The following is a 27,617-nucleotide window of genomic DNA, read 5'->3' as shown; positions in this document are numbered from 1 at the left end:
TATCTGATTTATTTCACTTAGCATAGTATTTCCAAGATTCACGCACTTTATAGCATATATCACTATGCCATTTGTTTTTAATGGCAGAATAATACTCTGTTTTAGGGATATACATTTTGTCTATCCATTGATCTGTTTTGCCTTTCTTGTGGCACTTAATATGTTCTAAATACCCCTCCTTGTATTACAGTTTTGGGGATCCTTCTCCTATTTCATAAGATTTTAAGTTACTTGAGGGTAAACACTGAGGCCTGCTCATATTGCACATAAACAGCACTCTCACAGATACGGCACCAAAGGAGAAAGAACTGAAGAAGTTTTCCAGATAAGCATGGCTTTTTGATTTTTAGCTGCATTTTTTGTTTTGACATAAAATTGATATAACACTATGCCCTTTTGTTTTTAATTGAAATTGATATAGAGATAATTTAGATTCCCATGCAGTTGTAAGAAATATTGGAGAGTCCATATTCCTTCACTCAGTTTCCCTCAGTGGTAACATCTTGCAAAACTGTGTAGTACAGTGTTACATACAACAAGAATATTGACATTGATAAACAGTCCACAGATCTTATTTGGATTTCCCCAGTTTTTCATATTTTCATCTCTGTGTGTGTTTACTTCTATACAATTTTACCATATGTAGGTTTATGTGTCTATCACCATAGCCGTGATTAAGAACAGTTCCATTGGGACTTCCCTGGTGGCTCAGACAGTAAAGAATCTGCCTGCAATGTAGGAGACCTGGGTTTAATCCCTGGGTCAGGAAGATCCCCTGGAGAAGGGAATGGCTACCCACCCCAGTATTCTTGCCTGGAGAATTCCATGTTCAGAGGAGCCTGGTGGGCTACAGCCCATGGGGTCACAAAGAGTCAGACATGACTGAGTGACTAACACTTTCACTTTGGCCATCTAGTGGTTGGGACCACGTGCTCCTAATGCAGGGGGCATGGGTTTGATCCCTGGTTGGGGAACTAGGATCCCATATGCCACATAGTGTGACCTAAAAAAAAAAAAAGAACAATTCCATTACCACTGTTTTATAACCTTAAAAAAGCAACCTCCTCCTTCCTGCCTCTTTCACCTGCCCCACTAAATCATTCTCCATTTCTAAAATTTTGTCACTTCAAAAATGTTCAATAAATGGAATCATACAATATGTAACTTTTGGGGGTTTTTCACTTGATATGATTGCTTGGAAGTTAATCCAAACTTTTACCTGTGTCATTAATTCTTTCCTTTTTATTGCAGGTAGTATGTGTGTACCTCAGTTCATTCAACCATTTTTCTGTTAAAGAATATTTGGGTTAACTTCAGTTTTGGGCCATTATGAATAAAGCAGATGTAAACAGGCTTTTCATATGAATATAGGTTTCAGATGCCTCCAAATCAAACTGATGGATCAGTATAGCAGTTGTTTGTTTTTATTTATGTTTTGGCAGAAACTGCCAAACTGTTCAGAAGGCTGTACTATTTTTTATTCCCACCAGCAGTGTATGAGTCGTCTAATTTCTCTCTTTCCCTGTCAGCTTTTGGTATTTTTTATTTTATCCACTGTGATATGTGTATAGTGTTAATTCATTGTGGCTTTACTTTGTCTTTTTATGATGACTAATGACGTTGAATATCATGTGGTTTTTTGCCATCTGTATATCTTCTTTGGTCAAATGTCCATTGAGGTTTTTTTTTTTTTTTCTGTTGAGTTTTGAGGGTTCTTTATGTAGTTCAGCTACTAGTCACTTGTCACATATCGGTCTGCATGTATTTTCTTCCTTTCTGTAGCTTGTCTTTTTATCCTCTTCACTGTCTTTCCCAGAGCAAAACTTAATTTTTAAGAAGATTCAAAGTCAATTTTTACTTTTATTGATTGACTTTTTCTTATAAAACCTTCATTTTCTTTTTAAAGGGCAGATTAAAATTACATTGATATTATCATTTTTGTTATTATTATTCTCAGTGGTAGAAGTGACATCTAGATTCTTCATTTGTAAACTAGAGTTTTACAATAAGTTTTCTGATTGAAAATGACTTTAAAAATTATGAACATATTTGTCTTTCTTTGTCTTGCTTCACTTAATATGATGATCTCTAGGTCTATCCATGTTGCTGCAAATGGCATTATTTCATTCTTTTTTAATGTCTGAGTAATATTCCTGTGTCTGTGTGTATGTATGTACACCACATCTTTTTTATCCATTCATCTATTCATGAACATTTATGTTGCTTCTATGTCTTGGCTATTGTAAATAGTGCTCCTTTGGACATTGGGGTGCATGTATTTTTTCAAATGAGAGTTTTCTCCAGATACATGCCCAGCAGTGGGATTGCAAGATTATGTGGTTTTAGTTTTTTAAGGAAACTACATACTGTTCTCCAGAGTGGCTGCACTAGTTTACATTTAAATCAACAGTGTAGTAAGTTTCTTTTTTCTCCACATCCTCTCCAGCATTTATTATTTATAGACTTAAATAATGACCATTCTGACTGGTGTGAGGTGATAACTCATTGTAGTTTTGATTTGCATTTCTGTAATAATTAGAAATGTGCGCGCATGCTCAGTTGCTTTAATCACGTCCGACTCTTTGTGACCTTAAGAAATGTAGCCCAGCAGGCTCCTCTGCCCATGGGATTCTCCAGGCAAGAATACTGGAGTGGGTTGCCATACTTCCTCCAGGGGATCTTCCCCACTCAGGGACTGAACACAAGTCTCCTGCATTTCCTGAATTGAAGGTGGATTTTTTACCCACTGAGCCACCTGGGAAGCCCAATAATTAGCACTATTGAGCATCTTTTCATGTACCCATTGGCCATCTGTATGTCTTCACTGGAGAACTGTCTGTTTAGGTCTTCTGCTTAGTTTTTGATTTGGTTGTTTGTTTGATATTGAGCTGCGTGACCTGTTTGTATATTTTAGAAATTAAACCCTGTTGGTACCATCATTTGCAAATAGTTTCTCTCTCAGTCTGCAGGTTGTCTTTTCATTTTGTTTATAGTTCCGTTTGCTTTGCAAAAGATTTTTAAGTTTAATTAGGTCCATTTGTTTGTTTTTGTTTTTATTTCCATTGCTCCAGGAGATGGATCCAAAAAAAAATGCTGCTGCAATTTATGTCAAAGAGTGTTCTGCCAATGTTTTCCTTTAGGAGTTTTATAGTATCTGGTCTTATATTTAGATCTTTAATCCTTTTTATTTTTGTATATGTGTTAGAGAATGTTCTAGTTTCTTTCTTTTACATGTAGCTGTCCAGTTTTCCCAGCACCACTTATTGAAGAGACCATCTTTTCTCCGTTGTATATTCTTGCCTCCTTTGTCATAGATTAATTGACCATAAGTGCATAAGTTTATTTTTGGGCTTTCTATACTGTTCCATTGATCTGTATGTCTATTTTTGTGCCAGCACCCTACTATTTTGATTACTGTACCTTCCTAGTATGGACAAATGTCAGAGAAAGACCAGCATCATATGATATTACTTATATCTGGAATCTACAAAAAGAATACAAATGAACTTATTTAAAGGTTGAAATAGACTTGCAGACATAGAAAACAAACTTAGAGTTACCAAAAGAGATAGCAAGGACAAGGGGTGAGGGGGAGAGACAAATTAGAGGCTTGAGATTAACATATGTGGGTCCTATATATAAAATAGGTGAACAGCAAGGATCTACTGTATAGCACAGGAAGCTGTACTTAATATCTTGCAGTAACATATAATGGAAAAAATTCTGAAAAATAAATACACACACAGACACACACATATGACCTTCCCTGGTGATTCAGTTGGTAAAGAATTTGTTTGCAATGCAGGAGACTCCAGTATTCTTGCCTGGAGGATTCTATGGACAGAGGAGCCTGGCAGGCTGCAGTCCATGGGTTTACAGAGTCCAGCATGACTGAGCAACTAACACTGTCACTTTTACACCTATATGTATAACTGAATCATTTTGTTGTACACTTGAAACTAAGACAATATTGTAAAATAACTACTTCAATTTAAAAAAAACCTAAATAAATAATATTTACCATAAGATAGAAAAAATGAGCATATTGCTTTTTAGTATTATGGGAAAGAAATCTGTTTCTTAAATTACAATGAAATAGGTACCTGTTACAATTTTTGCATTTTAAGCAACATCTTTTCCCCTGTATTTAAGCTGTTAGCAAATAGCTGATTTGAAGTATTGTTTCTGTATAAGACATAAACAAATGTGTAATGAATATTGCATATGTGGTTTTCTGACTTTTTCAATTTTTCCTTTTCTCATAAATTACATTTCAAATGAATTGTAAGATGATTATTGCTAAACTTTAGAAAAATCATTATTATTTACTTAATATATATGTGCATGTGCATGCTTCTAGTTTTAGAGAACAAAAGAGATGGTATAAAGTGAAGGAAAGGAGAAATTCCCTGGCAGTCCAATGGTTAAGACTCAGCACTTTCACTGCTGTGGCCCAGGTTTGGTCCCTGGTTGGGGAGCTAAGATCCCCACAAGGCCAAAAAAAAAAAAGAGAGAGAGAGAGGGATGGAGCTTCAGTTAGCCCTAAAATTTCCTTTAATGTTTGATGTGGCCAAGGATAAGAATGAAATTTCTGAATATAAAGCTAAGGTCTCTATAGAGTATTTTTGATTCAGATGTACCTTGTTTTGGGTTCCTGTGCTTGAGGTATGTTCCCTTCCAGTTATTCAGCTTTCAGTTTGAAGTCTATGCTACAACTGTTTCCCACACTGATTTGGTGTAGCAGAAAGAGCACCAGACTTTAGATCTAGGAGACCTTGATTTAGTCTTGTGTTTTGCCCATTCTGGGGCATATGATTTCTAGCAAGTCCCAAACTCTCTAAAAGTTAGTTTTCTTTTCTCTAAAATGAAGACATTTGATTCTTTTAATTTCTCTGCAGATGCTGAAGTTCTGTGATTTTTATGTTCTTATTTAGAGTAGCATTCTTGTTCCAATTTTAAACTTCACTAGCAAAATCAAAGAACTTAAAAAAAGAGCCTGAAAGTCTTTCTGAAATTACTCACTGTGCTTAGACCAGACAGTCTAACCTTAATGAACCAAGATTTGACCCACTAATGTTAGACTCTGTGGAAATACAAAAGATATAAATAATACATGGTTCTTCCCTTAAGGAGTTTGGTCTAGCTGACGATCAAAACTAATGTACATTTAAAAAATTACTAGTTGACTAGGATACAGTCAGCCAAATAGAATGTGGGAAGTTCCATAGGACACAATGACCCAATTTCTTTAACAACTAATAGTGTAAAAACAGGAGAGGAGGGAATCTGTTATCTATTAAAAGAACTTAAGAAGCATAAAAAGCAACTATGGGGAGAGGGGTTGGGGAAAGCATGTGTGAAACTTGGTTCAAATAAACTGATGTAAAGAGGTAGCTGAAGCAAATTGAACATAAATTAGCTATTTGATGCTATTAAGCATACTGTTAGGTTTTTTTTTAGAAGTGATAATGGTATTATGGTTAGATTTAAAAAAGAAAAAAAACTCTTTATCTGTTAGATTCATCCTGGTAGATGAATTTGTAAGAGCAGATGAATAGGTTAGATGCAGTTGTTTAGAGCATATCATTGATAGTTGTTAAAGCTAAGTGATTGGTTCATAGGAGTTCATTGTACTTACTTTTTTACTACTACTCTATATGTTTGAAATTTTCTAACAGGAAAGGTTTGATTTTTTTTCTGGTTGATGAAGCACTGACTTACTTTGTAGTTATGTACTATAAATAGTACAGTCATTGTTCAATAAAGCTCAGTGTGGCATGGCCTAAATAGAGTATTGTTACTTCTGGAAGGGACTTTAGAAGGGAGCATCAGGTCAAATTCCCTCACTGCACAGATTGAGAAACTGAAGCCCCCGAATGGGAAGTGACTTGCCTAAGGCCACATTGCTAGTTAGTGACTGAGCCACTGTTATTATTAGATCTCCTAATTTCCAGATTCTTAGTTTGTTCTACTTTTCTTAATCTTCAAACTTTTCCTTTCTCCTTTTTTAAATGAGGCTTTAAAGAGTTTTTGAATTTGAAATAAAATAAATGTTGCATACAGTGCTTAACTTTGTCTTATTCATTTTCTTCAGAATCTGGCCAACCTATTTGTGGAAATGGGATGGTAGAACAAGGTGAACAATGTGATTGTGGTTATAGTGACCAGTGTAAAGACGAGTGCTGCTATGATGCAAACCAGCCGGAGGGGAAAAAATGCAAGCTGAAACCTGGAAAGCAGTGCAGGTACCTTGTTAATTCCAGTAATCTTAATGTTCCTGTGAAGTCACTTGAATGTAGTTCGTGAAAGTTGCTCAGTCGAGTCTGACTCTTTGCGACCCCATGGACGATACAGTCCATTCTCCAGGCTAGAATACTGGAGTGGGTAGCTGTTCCCCTTCTCCAGTGGATCTCCCAACCCAGGGATCGAACCCAGGTCTCCCAAATTGCAGGTGGATTCTTCATCAGCTGAGTCGCCAGGGAAATCCAAGAATATTGGAGTGGGTGTTCTATCCCTTCTCCAGGGAATCTTCCTGACCCAGGAATTGAAATGGGGTTGCCTGCATTGCAGGCTGATTTTTTTACCAGCTGAGCTACCAGGAGGTGTGAAGGTAGTTATGTCATATTTAAAACCAGATTAAAAAAGAAGAAACTCTATTAAGAGATGTATGTGGTTTTGGAACTTTGTTATTATTTGTTTTATTTTTCTGGAATAGGATTATTTAGTGCACCTTTGCTGGGAAATTGAGCTGCTTATAATTACAATTTGTGTGGTGGGTGTTAAAGACATGCAAAGGATGCTCAGTTCAGTTCAGTTACTCAGTTGTGTTCGACTCTTTGCAACCCCATGAACCGCAGCACACCAGGCCTCCCTGTCCATCACCAACTCCTGGAGTCCACCCAAACCCATGTCCATGAGTTGGTGATGCCATCCAACCATCTCATCCTCTATCGTCCCCTTCGCCTCCTGCCCTCAATCTTTCCCAGCGTCAGGGTCTTTTCCAATGAGTCAGTTCTTCGCATCAGATGGCCATAGTATTGGAGTTTCAACTTCAGCATCAGTTGAATGTTGTTTCATTTCCATCCAATGAAAACCCAGGACTGATCTCCTTTAGGATGGACTGGTTGGATCTCCTTGCAGTCTAAGGGACTCTCAAGAGTCTTCTCCAGCACCACAGTTCAAAAGTATCAATTCTTTGCACTCAGCTTTTTTTTTTTTTATTTTTTTTTAAAATAACATTATTACAGAAAGATAACAAAAATACAAAGTTTTAAAACCTACGGGATATGGAAAACATTATCCACTGAGGCCTTAAATGTAGTAGACTTTACATAAAAAGGAAAAGCAATGGGTATACAAGTATACAGCCAGTTTAAGAAGTTAGCAAGATAAACAGAATAATCATAAAGGAAAAAAAGCAACTAATACATACCAGGTATTAATGCAGTAAAAATAAAGATAAAATTGAGAGGCTCAACAGAGTCAAAGCTGCCTTAAAAAACTTCTCTAAAAAGGGAAACATCAGGTAACAATCAACAAGAAAAATCTTAGAAATAAACAGTACTCAAAATGGGAATTATTCATAGAAGCATTAAGAGTATAAATAATAGAAACAACTTTATGCCTATACATTCAAAGGTTAATTGTCTCGTATACAGGGTTATCGTTACCATCTTTCTAAATTCCATATATATGCGTTCTGTTCTGTTCTGTTCTGTTCCGTCGCTCAGCCGTGTCCGACTCTTTGCGACCCCGTGGACTGTAGCCTACCAGGCTGTTCCGTCCATGGGATTCTCCAGGCAAGAATACTGGAGTGGGTTACCATTTCCTTCTCCAGGGGATCTTCCCGACCCAGGGATCGAACCTGGGTCTCCCGCATTGGAGGCAGACGCTTTAACCTCTGAGCCACCATACTATATTGGCTGCAATCAGCATCTGCAGTGATTTTGGAGCCCAAAAAAACAAAGTCTGATACTGTTTTTCCATCTATTTCCCATGAAGTGATGGGACCAGATGCCATGATCTTTGTTTTCTGAATGTTGAGCTTCAAGCCAACCTTTTCACTCTCCTCTTTCACTTTCATCAAGAGGCTTTTGAGTTCCTCTTCACTTTCTGCCATAAGGGTAGTGTCATCTGCATATCTGAGGTTATTGATATTTCTCCCAGCAATCTTGATTCCAGCTTGTGCTTCTTCCAGCCCAGCGTTCCTCATGATGTACTCTGCATATAAGTTAAATAAGCAAGGTGACAATATACAAAAAAGCAGAGACATTACTTTGCCAACCAAGGTCCGTCTAGTCAAGGCAATGGTTTTTCCCGTGGTCGTGTATGGATGTGAGAGTTGGACTGTGAAGAAAGCTGATCGCCGAAGAATAGATGCTTTTGAACTGTGGTGTTGGAGAAGACTCTTGAGAGTCCCTTATACTGCAAGGAGATCCAACCAGTCCATTCTAAAGGAGATTGATCCTGGATGTTCATTGGAGGGACTGATGCTAAAGCTGAAACTCCAATACTTTGGCCACCTCATGCGACGAGTTGACTCACTGGAAAAGTCTCTGATGCTGGGAAGGGTTGGGGGCGGGAGGAGAAGGGGACGACGGAGAATGAGATGGCTGGATGGCATCACCGACTCTGTGGACATGAGTTTGAGTGTACTCCGGGAGTTGGTGATGGACAGGGAGGCCTGGCGTGCTGTGATTCATGGGGTCGCGGAGAGTCGGACACGACTGAGCGACTGAACAGAACAGAACAGAACATACTATATTGGTGTTTTTCTTTCTGTCTTGTTTCACTCTGTATAATAGGCTCCAGTTTCATCCACCTCATTAGAACTGATTCAAATGTATTCTTTTTAATTGCTGAGTAATAGTCCATTGTTGTATATGTACCACAGCGTTCTTATCTATTCATCTGCAGATGGACATCTAGGTTGCTTCCATGTCCTGGCTATTATAAACAGTGCTGCGATGAACATTGGGGTACACGTGTCTCTTTCAATTCTGGTTTCCTCAGTGTGTATGCCCAGCAGTGGGATTGCTGGGTCACATGGAAGTTCTATTTCTAGTTTTTTAAGGAATCTCCACACTGTTCTCCATAGTGGCTGTACTAGTTTGCATTCCCACCAGCAGTGTAAGAGGGTTCCCTTTTCTCCACACCCTCTCCAGCATTTATTGCTTGTAGACTTTTGGATAGCAGGCACTGTGCCTGGTGTGAAATGGTACCTCATTGTGGTTTTGATTTGCATTTCTCTGATTATGAGTGATGTTGAGCATCTTTTCATGTGTTTACTAGCCATCTGTATGTCTTCTTCGGAGAAATGTCTGTTTAGTTCTTTGGCCCATTTTTTGATTGGGTCGTTTATTTTTCTTGAATTGAGCAGGCACCTAGCTTTTTTTATAGTCCAACTCTCGCATCCATACATGATCACTGGAAAAACCACAACCTTGACTAGACTGACCTTTGTTGGCAAAGTCATGTCTCTGCTTTTTAATATGCTATCTAGGTTGGTCATAACTTTCCTTCCCAGGAGTGAGCGTCTTTTAACTTTCTGGCTGCATCACCATCAGCAGTGATTTTGGAGCCCCCCAAAATAAGTTAAACAGCCACTGTTTCCACTATTTCCCCATGTATTTGCCATGAAGTGATGGGACCATATGCCATGATCTTAGTTTTCTGAATGTTGAGCTTTAAGCCAACTTTTTCACTCTCCTCTTTCACTTTCATCAAGAGGCTTTTTAGTTCCTTTTCACTTTCTGCCATAAGGGTGGTGTCATCTGCATATCTGAGGTTATTGATATTTCTCCTGGCAGTCTTGATTCCAGCTTGTGCCCACCGTTTCTCATGATGTACTCTGCATATAAGTTAAACAGCTCAGTAAAATACATATTATTTAGTTCATAATGTTAAAAATGTGACTTTTCATCAGTATTTTTAGAATTTTAGCTTTAAATATTTAGGTAATATGGATTCCACACATTCTTGTAATTTAGTTTCATACAATTTATCTCACTTCTTAGATGATTCTGGTAGTGATAAATATAAGCAATAGAATATTGTTTGTGCAGTACTTTTAAAATGGATGTTCTGTGTATCCCAATTTGATTTTAATGTGTAAATGTGAGAAAAAATGATAAATTGACTAATGTGTGATATGTCTATGAAAAACTGATGACTTGCCTAGTATTTAACACATTTTCCATTGTAACCTTTTACTAAAGGCAAATAGAATAAGAATGCTGAATATAGTATGCCTTCATTATAAAAACAAGATTCTTCATCATTTTTCTGTGATTATTAGAATGTTAAAATTTAGTAACCTCTTGTTCCAATGAGAGTTGTATAACAGTAACATACTTAACATTTAAAAGATAATATTTATGATTTAAAAATTAAGGCTGTATCTGTTTTATAGGAAATGTCCTAGTGATTTTCTTTACTCAACTCAGTGCTTCTTTTAGTCCAAGTCAAGGTCCTTGTTGTACAGCACAGTGTGCATTCAAATCAAAAACTGAAAAGTGTCGGGATGATTCAGACTGTGCAAAAGAAGGAATATGTAATGGCATCACAGCTCTCTGCCCAGCCTCTGATCCTAAACCGAACTTCACAGACTGTAATAGGCATACACAAGTGTGCATTAATGGGGTAAGCTTTTGATTTGTTTTTCATTTAATTTTATGAAACCTTTTTCAGAATAATTGTTTGTTGACGCTTAAAGCCTCACAGTTAAAGTAATTCATCTCAGTCCCAGTTTCAGCATCCGTATCTCTTTCCTCACAAAGCTGTGACTGCATTATGTGGCATAAGTGCCTGGTGGCATTCGATTTGTTATTGACTTGTCTTTCATCTTTCTACTGCATGTGTTTGATACTCTAGAGAAAAATAGTTATGTAACTAGGCATGTAACTTTGTTCTGCTTTTAAGTTTTATAAATTAGTATTTTAGTACCCTAAATAAAAGGACTCTTGATTATTTCCTCTGCCTTTGAAGCTTTCTTGGCTAAACAACCACTTTCCTCTACATGAGGAGCTTTTCATTTTTCTCTTCTTGTAAAGGAGCCATAATAACCAACATAAAGTTGATGTTCATCTAATTGCCTCTGTTTCTGTTTTGTCTAGATTTTTGTTACCATTTTTTTTAAGATTTACTGTCTTATTTGCACTTCCTCTTTTTAAGATGTGTTTCTATGGTCCATTTCTGATTCTAATCTGTGCTCCCACCACTTCTTGTATTTTTACTTATTTATTTTAGCATTGGAGGCATCTGTCTATTACTGGGAACAAGAGGTTTGACTGTATAGGGATTAAATAATTGGTCTTTTATTTTTCTTTCAGCAATGTGCAGGTTCTATCTGTGAGAAACATGGCTTGGAGGAGTGTACCTGTGCCAGTTCTGATGGCAAAGATGATAAGGAATTATGCCATGTCTGCTGCATGAAGAAGAGTAAGGCTTTGAAAATGCACGAGTATAAAATCTGTTTGAAAAACCTTATTTTCTCCTAAATGTTAAGTGTTAAACTTTGGTATACAGTTGGGACAGATAATTTCCAGGTGAACTGATTCTATAGAGAAATATTTAAATGTAGCATAGCATTGTGTTTCCAGTTTTGTGGTCCCTACAGTGTTTTTAATATGATGAACTAGACGAAACCTGCCAGTGTTTTTGCAATAATTAATATATACACTGTTAGAAGGATTTTAAGCCATTGTAGGCACTAAGTCAGAAGAGTTGCTGGTTGTTTATGTTGTGATATTTAAGGTGAATTAGTAAGAGTATTATCCAGTCTAACTAATGAAAGCCTATGTAGCATGTCACAGTGATGCTTTTAGGCAGTTTCTTTCTTTCCTCCCTTTCTCTCAGCTAACCCAATAGAGAATCTGATCTTCAGCTTATATTTGGCACTTCTTTTACAGTGGAGCCATCAACTTGTGCCAGTACAGGGTCAGTGCAGTGGAACAAGTACTTCCTTGGTCGAACTATCACCCTGCAACCTGGATCCCCATGCAATGATTTTAGAGGCTACTGTGATGTTTTCATGCGGTGCAGATTAGTAGATGCTGATGGTCCTTTAGCGAGGCTTAAAAAAGCAATTTTCAGTCCAGAGCTCTATGAAAACATAGCTGAATGGATTGTGGTAAGTATAGTTTTTATTTCTAAAGAAACCTTATCTTAAAATGATTTGATCATAATTTTACTTGGTTAGAGGTCACCAATGTTATGAGAACATCACTTCTTTCCTGCTTATACTGGAATTATAGTTGACCCTTGAACAATGGTGGGTTTGAACTGTGTGGGTCCACTGACAAGTGGCTATTTTTCAGTAGTAAATACTATACTAGTACATAGTCTTAAGCTGGTTAAATCTGCAGATATGGAGGAACCATGGATATAAAGGAACTATGGATGTGGTGGGCCAACTATGATTAACCTGTCTCTTTCAAGGGTCAACTGTACTTTTATCTGAAGAATGAGTTTTAAAGTTCAAATAGCCCTGAGCTTTATTTTCTTCTAAAGCAGTCAGGTACACACTTCACATGTGTGTCATTCGTAGATTTGGTTGGTAGGTGATGGAAGTCATTCTGTTTTACTCTGCTCCCTGGTTCATGTCTTGGATGCATTACCTCCACCTTTGGTCCATATGATTAGAGTATTGTTGTAGAATTTCTTCAAGTTGATTTTGGAATGCCCTGCTTGCTTTTTATACTTCTCCCTTTTGTGACAGATAGCCCGCTCTGGGTTCTACTTTGCTGAACAGGAGAGATGAAAAATTTTCTGAAGATTTTTTCTGATGTTTCAATGTAATTTCTGGATCTTCATTTTGTCCATAATAGGAAATGTTGAACAGGGCAAGATCAGATACAGAGCCTTTTGCAGGTTTATTAATGACTATGGATGTTCATTCAACTTAAATCTAGTGAAGTATATTATTTTTAAGCCACATTTCCCCCAGTTGTATAAATGTTGAATTACCTGAAGTTTTTGAAAAAGATCACTGAGAATGACTGTCTTAAGTCATTTAAGTATTTCTAAGTGTTTACATTTAGGTAGCTGTAGGAAATTTGCAAGTGATGTATGTGAGAGTGTGCTGTGCCTGAACTGAATAAGTTTGCTTTGGAAATTGACTCCTCCCCCTTCCCAAATTATTTTTTACATTTTTAAAAATGTGTATTTAGGACTGAGGATGGCTTAAAAGCACACACAACAATAGCCCTCTGTCTGGGTTGTCAGTCCTTTTGGGTACTATTGTAGTAAAACTCTGCAATAAGACTTTTGGAATTATCTCTAGGATTAAAATGGTGTTTATTATATATAGGAAGAATAATACTTTGCATGTTGGAATATGCGATTTTTAGATGCGTAATGACTGAATAGCGGAAGGACTGTTGAAGTTGTATTTAGGAGACCTAGGTTTTAATCCAGATAATTGGGTCTCCTTGAACATTGTTTGTGACTCGTTTTTGTACCCCTATGTTGGGTGTATAGTGTATTCAGAAAGTATCTGTTAAACTAAAGATGCCTTCTGGCTCTGTGCTAAAGTGAATCGAGTATAGGCTTGGAATTACACAGGGATTCAGATTACCCATCTCACATTTGACAATTTTGTGATTTCAGGTAACTTACATTTCTTGGCCCCCTTGCTTATTTCCCTGTTTTCAAATCAAATCCAGTTCCTATTTTCTTTTTTTCTGATTATCTCTAATAAGAAAAAGTTGAGATCTGGTATACTTGTCTATAATGGGAAACAGTATGTTCAAAGGAAAAAACAATCTGATAATTGGAATCTCAGAGTTATATTCTGCTGAGTTTATGTTGTGCCATAAACAGGCATATTTTAGGTTTTCTAGATAGTAAATCATATCACCTAGAAATTTTTTTTTTTTTCGTTTTTCTCCATTGTATCTAATTTTGACTCATTTAGAATTTCAAGAACTCATTTATTCCTATTTAAAAATGTTTACTAGAAATGATCTTTTTAGTTAAAGTGTTTTTAAGACCTTTTTTTCATATTTTAGTTTTGAAGATTTTGTGAAATGCATCTTGCAATGAATTTTAGCAATGTGAAGTCTTTTCTTATGCTGTGGAACTGATTAATCAGGCACTTTTAGGTTTATGCAAGTTTGCTTTAAGTAAGTATAGAATAGCCGTGTTGATATCCACATGCCACCCTTTTGAGCATGGTCCATAAACAACAGCCACTTCCTTATGAGTTATTTGTCATATTTGTGTTATTTGCAGAGTTCAGTTGCATGGCAGTTTGTTTTGTTATATTAATAGCTGTGCTTTGGTCTTTCATCATGTATAAGGAAACTGTCTGTCTAGTTAGTAATGTAGGTTATTAGTTTGCTCTGGTGTGAGAAGCAATGAAAGGAATGATGAGTTAGTTTCACTGACTTTCCTTTCCACTGATACCTGGTGGCTTTTTGTCTCCTTTCCATGGTATCCTGTGGTGACATTTTCCCTCTTGAAGGTAGAGTGGGAAGAACCTTAACAGTTTAATAGTTCAGGATATGAGTTATTGCCTGCTACTGGCACCAAAGAAATAATGTTATAGACTTTCTCTTTTCTGGGGAAAAGTTGTTCTTGACAGTAACGTTTGAATAAAGTAGGCTGAGTGCCTGCTGTGTGTCTGGTCAGGAGATAATGATAAACATCCTTTGGATTTATCAGAGAGTTACCTAGTTCATGAAAAGTTGGAGAGAATTCACCAGGAAATCTGGTAAGACCCTGTATCACTGTCACTTTTTCTTTAGATAGGTGCATTGGTAATTCTTTTCTGTTTTCTTCCATAATTCACATTTTCTGCACCTTTTGTGTTAGATCTGACATAGAAAACTATCTCTGACCTTGATTTTTTTAGGTTTATTGGTATGTTTCCCCCACACTTTAAGATAATTGCCTGTTGGTGGCTTTTTTCTTTTTAATTTGTTCAGATTTATCAGAAGTTTATCTTTTCATTATCACTTTTGACAAACATCAAATGTGTTTCTCATTTTTGAATTAATTTCTTCTTATTTTTCTGTAATTTTATGAACCTAAGTATTAAGTATATGGTATTCTTCATGAAAGATTTAGAGCAGTGTTTCCATGTGCTTCACAAAACATTATGCGTTTGGTTGTCAAAATGAATCTGGAAAATATTACATATTATGGTTCCCATCTTGGAGATTTGTGATAATATTGTGAGACATTCTGCAATAAGAAATCTTTTTAACTTCGTTTTCCACACTTACTTTTATTCATGTTGTACATGAGAATCATCTAACGATGTAGACCAGTTAAATCAGAATCTCTTGGAGGAGCCTAAGTGTTTGGGTCATTTCAAAGCTCCCAACATTCAGTTTTGGTGAGTAGCTGGAATTGAGAACCAATCATTCATGTATAGCAGGGGTGGCAAACTATGGCTCATAAGCCAAATTCAGCCCACTGCCTGTTTTTATATGGCTCACAAGATAAGAATGGTTTCAAATTTTTAAGTAGCTGAAAAAAATGAGAATAATATTCTTTTGAAAATTACATGAAATTCACATTTCAGTGTCCATAAATAATGATTTATCAGAACATGGCCACACTGATTCAGTTACGTATTGCTTATGGCAGCTTTTTCACTTAGAGACTGCATGGCCTTACAAAGCCTAAAATATTTGTCTGGTCTTTGATAGGAAATGTTTGCTAAGCCTAATCTAGACTAATGGATGTCAAAGTGTACTCCCCTGACCAGTAGCATCAGCATCACCTGGGATCTGGATAAAAATGCAAATATGATTGGGTCCCACCTGGACCCACTAAATCAGTAGGTGATGATACATGTTAAAGTTTGGGAACCGTTTTTACAGTCTCTGCAATATAATGGCTCCTTTTAAAGAGACTTGTAACAGAAATTTTGTACGTTGTCATCCTGCTGTGTTGAAAGTGGAAGGTGGTTGTGGACCTTTAGAGTCCTTCATTGCCTGATAGAATAGGCCTCATGGACATCACTATTGAAACCTTAACAACAAAGATGCATTGTTGTCACAGGGCTTCTTTAGCATATGATAAGGAGTCAGTATGCATTTGCTAGATGAATGAATGTCATGATTTATATGGAATAGAAAAATTGTACATATTATTGTAATTTTAAGTTATAATATTTTTGGGTTTCACTCAGTGGTATTTTAACGGCTTGCCCAGGCTGAGTTTAAAGTAACAGGAAGATCAATAGCCAATTGCCTTCCGCTTGGCAGATTGGTGTGAGGCGCGGTGCATGGGGTTAGTCAGAATCTGGACAGTGGCATCTTCTGAAAGATAGAAGGGAAGCTTTCTGCCCCTGCAGGATGGCATAATCAGTATCATGACAAGGAACTGTGGGCCCCACATGGTCTTGTGACCCACAGGAAGTCTAGAGTGAGTTTGCTGTGAGTGAGCATTGTTAACACTGGAAATTCACTGAGAGGATTCTGTGATTGATGTTTTCTAGAGATCTTAAAATCAGTTTAGATTATCTTATGTCTGAAGATACTTAATTGCTTATCTTGCTCTTTCCCCCTCACAGTTTTTTGGATGAAGCCTGTTTTTTTTAATTATTATCCTAGAGGTCCTTTTTGTTTATTTAGATTATTAAATAAAAAATTATCCTAATTAGAATATAATAAATTAGACTGGTAAATTTTGACCTTTTATTTTGTCATTTTGACTCCATTTTTCTACTTTGTTTTCTTTTGGCCATATAAGTGGATGTATTGAACATCATCTGTCTGTTTCTTTTGTAGGATTATTTTCTCAGACTTGATTTAGAACTTTGTTAGTTTCTAAGCTTACTTTTGGATGTCTTCTCTGTCTCTTAAGTTTCACTTAACACCCTTGTATCTATGAAAGACAAGAGCTTGGCTCATAATTTACGCTCATTAAATGCTTATTGAATGAATGACAGTTCTCTTTTATTTTAAACTCCTTACAAGTGGACAAATCGTGATCCCTTTTTTGAGATGAAACACATATTTTGCATTTATTAGCCTCGTTGGTATTCTTTTCCCAGATTTTATAGTACCTATAAAATAGAAAACATGTAATTTAACATTTACTGCTTTCTGATAATTCTGTTTTAAAGGAAGGATTTAAAAAAATTCCCTCTTCCAGAAGTGGCTATATTTATTAACACTCTCAAATGCACTATTGCTTTGTTTTTTTCTTTCTATCTTCTGTCCACTGCGATATTCAGTTTCTGAAAAGCTACCATTATTGTCATGAAAACATCTCAAGCTTTGGGCTTTTGAAGTATGTAGTTACCTGGAAGATTTTAGAGGAAGACCAGGAACAGTGTTAGAAGGGACTGCAAATACTCAGAGATCTGGGTGCCATATTTTCGCAAATGTCTTTAATCTCAGCTGGGACTTGGTCCTTTAGACCTTTTTTTCTGCAAAGTTATAACCAGTGTTAAATTCAAGCTTCCTCTTTCTAATCTGCTTTTCTTATTGCAATACCACTTGCATTTCTATGTAAGACTGTAGGTACTGAAAAACTGATATCAGAAGAGGTATTGAACCATAATTTTTTATGTTCTGTGTTGTAAGAGCCTTTTACATTATTTGTATATGTGGGAAATCTAGATACAATAAATGAGCTGGTAGAAGTGTTCTGAAAAGTCAATATTTGGAGTAATGATTCACATGTTAATAACTGGTCCAGTGGATACTTTTTGGTAGCGTAGGTACTGAGTTTATAGAATATAAATTAAAAAAACCCTCAGTCCTGTTTGGGATAGAGAAGGTAAGCACATAGAAACATATTTTCAGTTCTGCATCATTTTCACAGGAAATAAGAGAACCTATTTGGGGAAGGCTTCTTTATGGAGGTGATGCCAAAGCTAAGTTCTTAAGGGCTAGTAGAAGTAGAGGGACAGGTAGATGTTTTATGAAGAGGGAGCACCTGAAATAGTAACCAGAGTATGAACTGTTTTAAATAATTTTTTTTCACTTTTTTCCTTTTGAAAAGTGTGATTATCCTTTTTTTTAATTGATAGAGTAATACATTGAAAAGTAAACCTTCTTTTTACCCTTGTGCCTGGTTTTCTCAAGATGAATTTCTTACATATTTTTCAGAAGCTGTATTTTTACAGGAAAATATAGTTTTAAAACAAGCAGAATTATATGTATATTGGGCCACAGTTCATTGTATGCACAGGTTTTGTTTTTTTCTGCCTCCCACTTATTTATCTTGGAGATCTTTGGTAGGAAGCTTTTGAAGAAAAGTTTTACATGGAGGAGTGACGTAATTCCATGTTTTAAGTAACTGTAACACTGATGACCATGTGGAATGGTTTTCAGCAGTGAAGACTGGAAGAAAGGAAATGTGTTAGAGAATATAATGAATACCAGGAATGGAAGTTGCCTCTCCTGAAACAGACCTAGCTCACCAGCCTGAAAGTAGTAGGAAGATCCTTGCCTCATTGTGCTTTGGATTGGATCACATTTAGAAGTGATACTGCCTTTCCAGAGGATGTTTGGAAATATACAGTAGTTGTCAGAGCAGCTGAGGGACTCTGATGGCATTTGATGGATGAGAGCCATGTATGCTGGATTCCCTGCATTGCTCAAAATGGTCCTTCCCACAGTGCCAGCATGTCTACACTAAGAAGTACTCATCTGCATGCTGGACATGGGCATGTTCGTTTAAAATGCAGTTGCCTGGGCCCTACACCAGCACATTGAATTGTAAATGTTTTCCTGGAACACAACCACACTCACCTGTTTGTTTCTTATCTATAATTGATTTTGTACTACAGTGGCAGATATGAATAGTTTTGACCGAATCATATGGCCCGCAAAGCCTAAATATTTATTGTTTGGCCCTTTGTAGAAAAAGTTTGCTGACCCTCGGTAGAGAGAGGTAGTTCTCAGTCTTGGCTACATAATGGAATCATGTGGGCAGCTTTAACAAAATTGCTGATGTCAAGATCTACCCCCACCCTATCGGAATCTGGGATTTAGTCCGGGTAACTGAGTTTTAAAAGCTTTCCAGGTAATTCTAGTGTGTAGCCAAAGTTGCGGATCTCTGTTATAGTACAGGAAGAGTGCTTATAGCAGTACACGCTGGTGATTTTGCTTCCTAATGTTTTTTACTAGGTCAGAGTGTCAGAGTTGCAGACAGGAAAGGTCGAAGAGTGTCTTACTGCATTAAATGCCACATTTCAAAAGCCTCTGGATGCTTGGAATAGGACAAAAGCTGTGTGTATAGTTCTGCATGTGACAATAGGTAGAAATGAAAAGAGGAATGAGCCTGCACTCAAGTTGAAAGACTAACAACAGGACTTAAACCCTGCCTTTTGATAAATAGCAGGTCCGTTATTTGAGGATGAATAAAACAGGTAGAACAACTAGTTTCAATGGGAGATTTATTTAACAAGGAAAAGGGTATATTATCCTAAAGACTCACAGGGAGGAGCAGTCCTCTGAAAATTATTTATTTTCTATAGAAACCAAAAGAAAAATTTAGGAAACTATCTGGCACTCTCAGGAGGATATAAGAAATGGCTTCTGAAAAGTAGATTGTAAACTCTGTTTTCCAAGCTACATTCGACCCAGCACATGTGTCTTGTATAGTCTACCTATTGTTTTTAGAAATTTTGAATGAGTTGTCATCATTTAAAAACAGATTTCATATAAAAATTCAGATTTGTAGCATCTCTTGAAAGATCAAATCTCTCAGCAGCAAGGCTGAATTGCATCCCCCCCTTACTCTGTCCTTTTTTGAACACTTCATTCCTAAAGTCAATTAGGTGACACCAAGCAGGCAAGGCATACCTTGTTACTGGTGTTACCTGGTGAGGGGAGCTATCCTGGCACAGGGCAGGGTGCCCTGTGTGCCGTATGGAGGGGTGACTGGCTTGGGATGTCAGAGTATATGAATATTGAGAGGAAATTGTCTGCTTAGGAAGGGCAGTTCTAAGAGAAACTGGGGCTCCTTGGAGAAATGGCTGATTCCAGGGCTGGGGCAGGGAAAGAACAAGATGGATCTGGAACTCCTTATGCCAGCTTCAGTGCTCAGAGAATGGTAAGGACAGGCCCTAAAGATATAATAATGATAGTAATGGATTATAACCCATTCAAGAAAATAGGAAACCGAGAGGGAATAAACAAATGAATAAATTGTAAGTTTTATAAAGAATAGAATATTTACATAGTTCTAAATTATGTCTGTATGAAATACTTATTGATTGCAAAAGAGAAGAGTATCTTTTTGGTAAAGGTTGGCAGTTTACACCTTGATGAAGTGGTCAAGTAAACCATCTTCATTAATGAGATCAAAGTCATGTGTCACATGATCAGATGCAGTGAGAGTAAAGCATCATTTCTGAGATTCTCTAACTAAAGATGTGTGACCTGAATCTAATAATGGAGAAACATCTGAGAAACCCAAATTGAGGGACATTCCAATGCAAAATAACTGACCTGTAATCTTCAAAAGTGTCCAAGTTATATAAGGTGGAAACAGCTTATATATTTCCAGATTGCAGGAGACTAAAGAAACACAACTGCTAAAGGCAACATGGGTCTGAATTGGATGGTATTGGGACAAATGGCAAAACTTGAATGAGTCAGTCTGAGGATTTAATGGTACTAATGTAACAATACCAGTTTCCTGATTTTTATGATTATATTGTGATTATCTAGGAAAAACACCCATAGATTGTAGGAACTATATATCAAATTGTTCTAGTGTAATAGGACATCATGGAAGCAGCTTACTCTTAGATGGTTCTAGATTTTAAAAACTTCTTTGTATTGTACTTGGAACTTTTCTGTAAGTTTGGGGTTCTTTCAAAATTAAACAAATTTATATGTATGTGTAAATTTATACACATGGCTTTACACACATGGGGAAAGTGGGTGACTTGGGGTGTTTTGCCACAACATTCATTTTTGTTTTAGCTTTTATTTCTTTAATTATATTGTCACTACTGGATAAAGAAAACAGTCTAGAAGTAGTAGCCTGTTTGTTGTAAGGCCCTAGATCATAAAAACTCTTCTTAAATGTGAGTTTTATTGGCAAAATTAGCAATAACTATGTATGCATTTTAATAATATAAGGTTCATAGTTTTCTAATTGTTACTATCTTGTATGGTGTTTATTATATGCTATCTTAAGACAAAATTTGAATATTTTCAATTGCAGAATAGATTTAGGATTTATTAAGAATGGCAGCATAATTTTTCTATAAATTATGCCAGTAATTTTTGAAGTTTTTTTGTTTGGCTAATTGATCTAATATGATTTAAGTTGGAAGTGAAATTTTAGTACCTTCTCAGAGATAAACTTTGCCTGCTTCTAGCATTTGTATATCCTTCCACTTTTCATGTTAAAGAAGGCAGTTAACCTTTAAATAAATGAATATATATAATAGATTTTAAAATCTAGTAGAATTTAAAGCAAGCTATATATCTTCTAAGTCACTGGAGAGTATAAAAAGCAAAGTCTATAAGAGTAACAGGCAAAAGAAAGGAAGGAAGTATTTAAATCAGAAAATATTTAGTAACATGGGAAAATACAATATAAACCATGTGTGGGATGAACCCAGTTTTGCACGTGGGTTTTCTGTGTGTATGACAAGCACAGTTAAACAGAAAAAGAAACTGAAATGAAAATAAGATTGAGTGGTTTCCTCTAGGAAGTGAAATTATGGGTGATTTTTCTTTCCTCCTTTGTACTTTTTTATATTTAAAGAAATTAATATATGTGTGCTTTTATGTGATAGCTATCAACTCCCAATGAACAAATGTTGTTTAAAATTAAAATGTAATATATCCTATTATATATTTTATACAGTACAAAACATTCTAAAATATTTTATAGTTTTTTCATTGGAAAAATCTTTTTATTTCTAGGCTTATTGGTGGGCAGTATTACTTATGGGAATTGCCCTGATCATGTTAATGGCTGGTTTTATTAAGATATGCAGTGTACACACTCCAAGTAGTAATCCAAAGTTGCCTCCTCCTAAACCTCTTCCAGGTAAGACAGTTTGAGCAAGGTATATATTTTTATTACTCAGAACCATCCAGCAAGTAGAACTGAATTATAAAGGAGTCTTTAGTAGTTGATTTATAGTATTTTCTCCTTGAGAATGAGATTACTAGATGGATTATTTAGTGGATTTTTAAGTGTGTGTGTTTTTTTTCCCCCCAATCAACCCAGTCTAGCTTATGGCTGCTGATTTAATGCTAATATATCCTTTTTTAAAAAAATTGTAAAAATCTTCCCTTTTTGATTTTATTATGATAGACCACTTTTAAATGATTGGTCTGTCTAATAGCTGTGCTTCAGTTATGGGTTTTGTGTTCATGCTCCTGAAATATATTCTGGCACATAAACTTATTTTCCCTAGGGAAAAATACAGAGTTCTCTTGTGGGGGCATACAGATTCCAGTCTGTGGGAGAGTCTTAAGGTAGAGGCTTCAGTTACCAAACAATTGTAGTTATTCTCCATCTCTGAAAACAACTCCTAAGGTTTTGTCTCCATCCTTTAGCTCTCAGGGAGCCAGGGCTGGGAGGAGATGAGCGATGGGAAAGATCTTTAGATGAGAGACCCCGGAGAAGGGAAGGGCTGCCCACTTCAGTATTCTGACCTGGAGAATTCCATGGACTGTATAGTCCATGGGGTTGCAAAGAGTTGAACATAACTGAGTGACTTTTCATTTCATTTCATGGATTTGGAGAAGGGTAAGAAATCCACTTACCAGATTATTTAGGTCCTGCCTATTTCTCCCTCCTCCTCCCCAGACTGGGTGTCCCTTCTACCCGTTGTTCAGGACCCTTGGACTCTGTTCTTGTACGTTCAAGGGCGGGCACCATCCCAGGATTCCCTCTCCTGCCTCCCACTCACTTAACCTCTTGAAGCCTCTTGCCTCGGGCCAAATCCACTGCCCTACATAAAGTTGTTTAAAACTAGGGCTTTCTTATAATTTTCCCTCAGTTGTTCTCCTGTATTTCCCTATCTTAAGGTAAGAGACTTCATAGTCATGCTGGGACAGCATCTTGGAGGGAAGCAGAGGAAATTTGATTTCGATGTCATTGCGTGTCAAAATTACTGCTTTAGCTGTCAGGAACTTTTGTCAATTTCTTAGGGATTTCCAAGGGCCACATGACACTTTTTAACTACACTACCAGTTCATTTTATTGAATGAGACTACATTATTCTCATTCAATGAAAATTCTTTTACTTAATTTCATTTTAGGAAAATGCCAGCTCTTAACTGCTACTTACTGAACCCTCACAAAAGATGTTGAGCACTTTCACATGAATTACCATATAATCCTCACAACATACTATATGAGTTAGTTAATTGTCTCTGCTTTACAGACTAATCATCTGAGCTTCAGAGAGGTTAAGTCATTTGCTCAAAGATACCTAGCGGTTTCTTCCTCATGGAGTCTATCCTCAGAATCCATATTAATCTGATAGTTGTAGCTGTTTAGCAATTGTAATGTGGCTAGTCTCAGTTGAGATGTATTGTAAATATAAAGTGCCTATCAAACTCTGAAGAATTAGTATAATTTTTAATTTTTAAGATGAAATATTTTATTAATAATTTTTAATATTTTGGTTATACTGGGTTAATGACATAAAAATATTATTGAAATTATTTTACCTGTCTCTGTTTTATTTTTTTCATTATGGCTACCAGAAAATAGAAGATTACGTATGAGGCTCATACTGTCTTTGTTTTGGACAGAGCTGGTCTAGAACCTCTTTTTTTATTGAAATGGCAACTTTTTCTTTAAAAGATTGAAAAGCTCATGATAAACCTCTTTTGCTTTTGTTTGTGACCCACAGGCACTTTAAAGAGGAGAAGACCTCCCCAGCCCATTCAACAGCCCCAGCGTCAGAGGCCCCGGGAGAGTTATCAGATGGGACACATGAGACGTTAACTCAGCTTTTGCCTTGGTTCTTCCTAGTGCCTACAATGGGAAAACTTCACTCCAAAGAGAAACCTATTAAATCATCATCCCCAAATGAAACCCTCACAAATAACAGTAGAAGAAAAAAAATGGCAAGAGATCATGTCCTCAGATCAGGTGGAATAACTTAAATTTTAAAGCCTGAAAATTCCAATTTGGGGGTGGGATGTGAAAAAAAAAGGAACCCCATTTTCTTATAGACAGATATTTTTAACCTAATGGCACAAAGTCTTAGAATATTATTATGTGCCCCGTGTTCCCTGTTCTTCGTTGCTGCATTTTCTTCACTTGCAGGCAAACTTGGCTCTCGATAAACTTTTATCACAAATTTAAATATATATATATATTTTTCAACTGCCAATCAAGGCTAGGAGGCTCAACCACCTCAACATTGGAGACATCACTTGCCAATGTACATACCTTGTTACATGCAGACATGTTATTTCTTACGTACACTGTACTTCTGTGTGCAATTGTAAACAGAAATTGCAATATGGATGTTTCTTTGTATTATAAAATTTTTTCCGCTCTTAATGAAAAATTACTGTTAATTGACATACTCAGGATAACAGAGAATGGTGGTATTCAGTGGTCCAGGATTCTGTCATGCTTTACATGGGCAGTTATGAGAAGAGAATCAGTTTACCTTTTCCTAATGATGGAGTTGGTTCTGATATTCATTTTGTTGTATCAAATGGCTGCTAAGAGCACAGGATTGACGACACTGAAGAACACAGTTAAGTGTTGTGAAAACTGGACATATGCAGCATACTACTACTTCAGACTTAGTTCTTTATGTAAATGTCTGATTTCTGCTTACTTATTTTAAATTTTCTAATTCAATTCCATTTTTGAATTGATAGGTGAAATTTTTATTCATGTTTGTAGCAGTTAGGTCAATGAAATGATTTTTTTTATTTGCAGCCTCTTATTTGTATGCTAATTATGTTTTGGGTTTTGTCTGATATGGAAAAGAAAAGCTGTGTGTCTGTTTTATCAAGATATTTGAACAGAGTTTTCAGCATATCATCATGATCATTGGTAACCACTAAAAAGGAGTGATTTGCTCAACTAGTAGTTAAAATTGTAGATAGGCCTTCTGACACTTCTTTTCCCTAAGATATTTTATCAGCAATGAAGATGAAACAGCACAATGTCCCATTCCAAATTTATTTTTTAAACAGGTGTAAATAATTGGCTTTTTAAAGAAAGAAGTCAAAAGCATTTAATGTATTAACAGGCTTATTGCTATGCAGGAATGGAAGGGGGCATTACAAAAAAAAACTTTAAGCTTGTGACATATTTATTGCTTCTGTTTTCCAACTACATCACGTTAAATTAGAAGTAAACAGCTATGATTTTCCTGGCTTCACATAGGAGGCAAATTTAGGCAAAGTTGAAACGATTTGTGTTTGGCTGTTTTTTTTCCTTTTTTTCTTAAGAGTATAAGGTTTACACAATCATTCTCATAATGTGACGCAAGCCAGCAAGGCCAAAAATGCTAGAGAAAATAATGGGATCTCTTCCTTGTAAACTTGTACAGTATGTGGTGACTTTTTTCAAAATACAGCTTTTTGTACATGATTTAGAGACAAATTTTGTACATGAAACCCCAGATAGACTATAAATAATTCTAAACAAACAAGTAGGTAGATATGTATGTAATTGCTTTTAAATCATTTAAATGCCTTTGTTTTTGGACTGTGCAAAGGTTGGAAGTGGGTTTGCATTTCTAAAATGGTGACTTTTACTCCGCCAGAGTTCTTAGTAACTTCTTAAGTGTGCTAGACTTTGAACATGTACATTTTTTGCTTGAAATGTTATCCTGTGGTAGGGTTTTGGCAGGTATACAACTGCCCTATTTTATTTTGAGTCTAAGTTAAATGTTTTCTGAAAAGAGATACGTGCACTGAACTCTTTCCACTCCAAATCAAGATGTGGTAAAACAAAAGGATCAAGACAAGTGAGATCTAATACTACTGTCAGTTTAATGTCCACTGTGTTTTATACAGTATCTTTTTGTTCACTTTGGAAATTTTTACTAAAAATTGCAAAAAATAAAGTATTGTGCAAAGATGTAAGGTTTTTTGAAACTTGAAATGCATTAATAAATAGACTTGATGAAATCAACTTGAAGGTTTCATACTCTTTGAACTTTGAGAACTATCAAAAGAAGTGTCCCGCAAGGCAGCCTTTCCTTACTAAATGAAAGAGATGGTTAAGCAGAAAGGGAATTGCCTCTTCCCACACAAGTATAGATATCTTTATTCTTAGTTAGGACTTCATGTAAAAATTTTTTATGATTAGATCTCTCTCTTTCTATACACAGTGAACATTTGAAAAACATTTAACTAATCTCAACTGCTTTGCATTATTTCTAATCAGTATTCAGAATGCTTAAACGTGTCTTAGTGGGAGAGCTGAGTCATTTTAGAAACTGTGGTCTTATATATATTTTCCAAAGTTTTGAATGCTAAGTACTTCATTTATTTTAAAAGTTGAGTTTGATGATAAGTGTATTGTAAAAATTTGAGCCATGTTTTCCTGCTTTGTCAAATTCATAGCACGTAAGAAGACTTGACATTTCAGCCTTACGTAGAAAAAGAATTATAAGCCCAGAATAGTGCCCTGCACAGAATAATCTACCCCAAAGCCAAGTTATTTTTTTAATATGTTGAGGCCAGTTTAAATAAGTAGTATTTGTTAAGTGAGTAAAAACATGCAATACTTTTTACTTTAATTCAGAAACCTCAAAATATGTATCATGTTTAATTATGTTTATTAAACTATCAATATTAACTCGGATGATTATAAGTTTACTGTTTTTACTTACAACTGCATATTTAAGTTTTGTTTAAATCAGCAATAGAATAAATTATTACAGTTTCTGGACTAGTGCCCTTTATAGTGTCAGAAAATACACAGTTTGGGGAAGGACGTCTTTATGGGAATGTCAGCTTCATCTGATTAGTCTTGTTTTCTGAGGTGTTTTCAGCAGTTTGTGCTTTGGGTACTTTGTTTTTGTTATATTCACAGACTAGTGAAAACTGAAGATTTCTCCAAACTGAGCAAACCACTCTCAAGTTCTTATATCTGTCCCTGTGGTCTGTACATTTTAAGACCTAAGGGCTTCCCTGGTGGCTCAGAGGTTAAAGCGTCTGCCTCCAATGCGGGAGACCCGGGTTCGATCCCTGGGTCGGGAAGATCCCCTGGAGAAGGAAACGGTAACCCACTCCAGTATTCTTGCCTGGAGAATCCCATGGACGGAGAAGCCTGATAGGCTACAGTCCACGGGGTCGCAAAGAGTCGGACACGACTGAGCGACGGAACGAAAGGAAAGGTGGGATTAGTGTCCATGGCAGCTGTGCAATTATGGGTTCTTATTCTCGGCCTTCCTAAGAACAATTTCCTAAGTATTTCTAATTGAAAGTATAAGAGGGTCAATTTAGTAAATCCATTATAAAACTGGACAGCCCGTCTTCAGGGGTTTAGGAAATGATGTTCTTTATCCAGATTTAAAGAGTCAAGGTCTCCCAAAACTAGAGAGCAAGTTGGATTTAGCTTAGTAGCTGCCAGGGACAGTTATTCTTCAGAGAAGTCACTAAAGTTGCAAGAAATTGTAGTTTCCCAAAAGAACTTTTGACTTCTAAGTAGCAAAAAGGATAATCAGTTTGCCTCACAGAACTCAA

The 27,617-nt window shown here is 36.3% G+C and overlaps 1 protein-coding gene across 2 annotated transcripts in view; it reads left to right on the top strand.

Annotated features, from left to right (window-relative positions):
- Positions 1-26,058, top strand: part of ADAM10 (ADAM metallopeptidase domain 10) — a 140,307-nt gene extending 114,249 nt beyond the window's left edge. For both annotated transcript variants that reach the window (XM_055437389.2, XM_055437390.2), the window contains 6 exons: positions 6,095-6,245; positions 10,458-10,641; positions 11,331-11,439; positions 11,910-12,130; positions 21,855-21,981; positions 23,804-26,058. In XM_055437389.2, coding sequence (XP_055293364.1) covers positions 6,095-6,245; positions 10,458-10,641; positions 11,331-11,439; positions 11,910-12,130; positions 21,855-21,981; positions 23,804-23,898 — 887 coding nt within the window. In that variant the 3' untranslated portion in view covers positions 23,899-26,058. The remainder of the gene's footprint in view (positions 1-6,094; positions 6,246-10,457; positions 10,642-11,330; positions 11,440-11,909; positions 12,131-21,854; positions 21,982-23,803) is intronic.
- The last annotated feature ends 1,559 nt before the right edge of the window (positions 26,059-27,617 follow it).

Source organism: Moschus berezovskii, chromosome 9, assembly GCF_049115385.1.
Source record: "Moschus berezovskii isolate FMDL1 chromosome 9, NW_MosBer_1.0, whole genome shotgun sequence".
In the NCBI taxonomy this organism is placed as follows: domain Eukaryota; kingdom Metazoa; phylum Chordata; class Mammalia; order Artiodactyla; family Moschidae; genus Moschus; species Moschus berezovskii.
The sequence above is the reverse complement of the archived record's forward strand: the minus strand, read 5'-3'. Positions and strand labels throughout refer to the sequence as shown.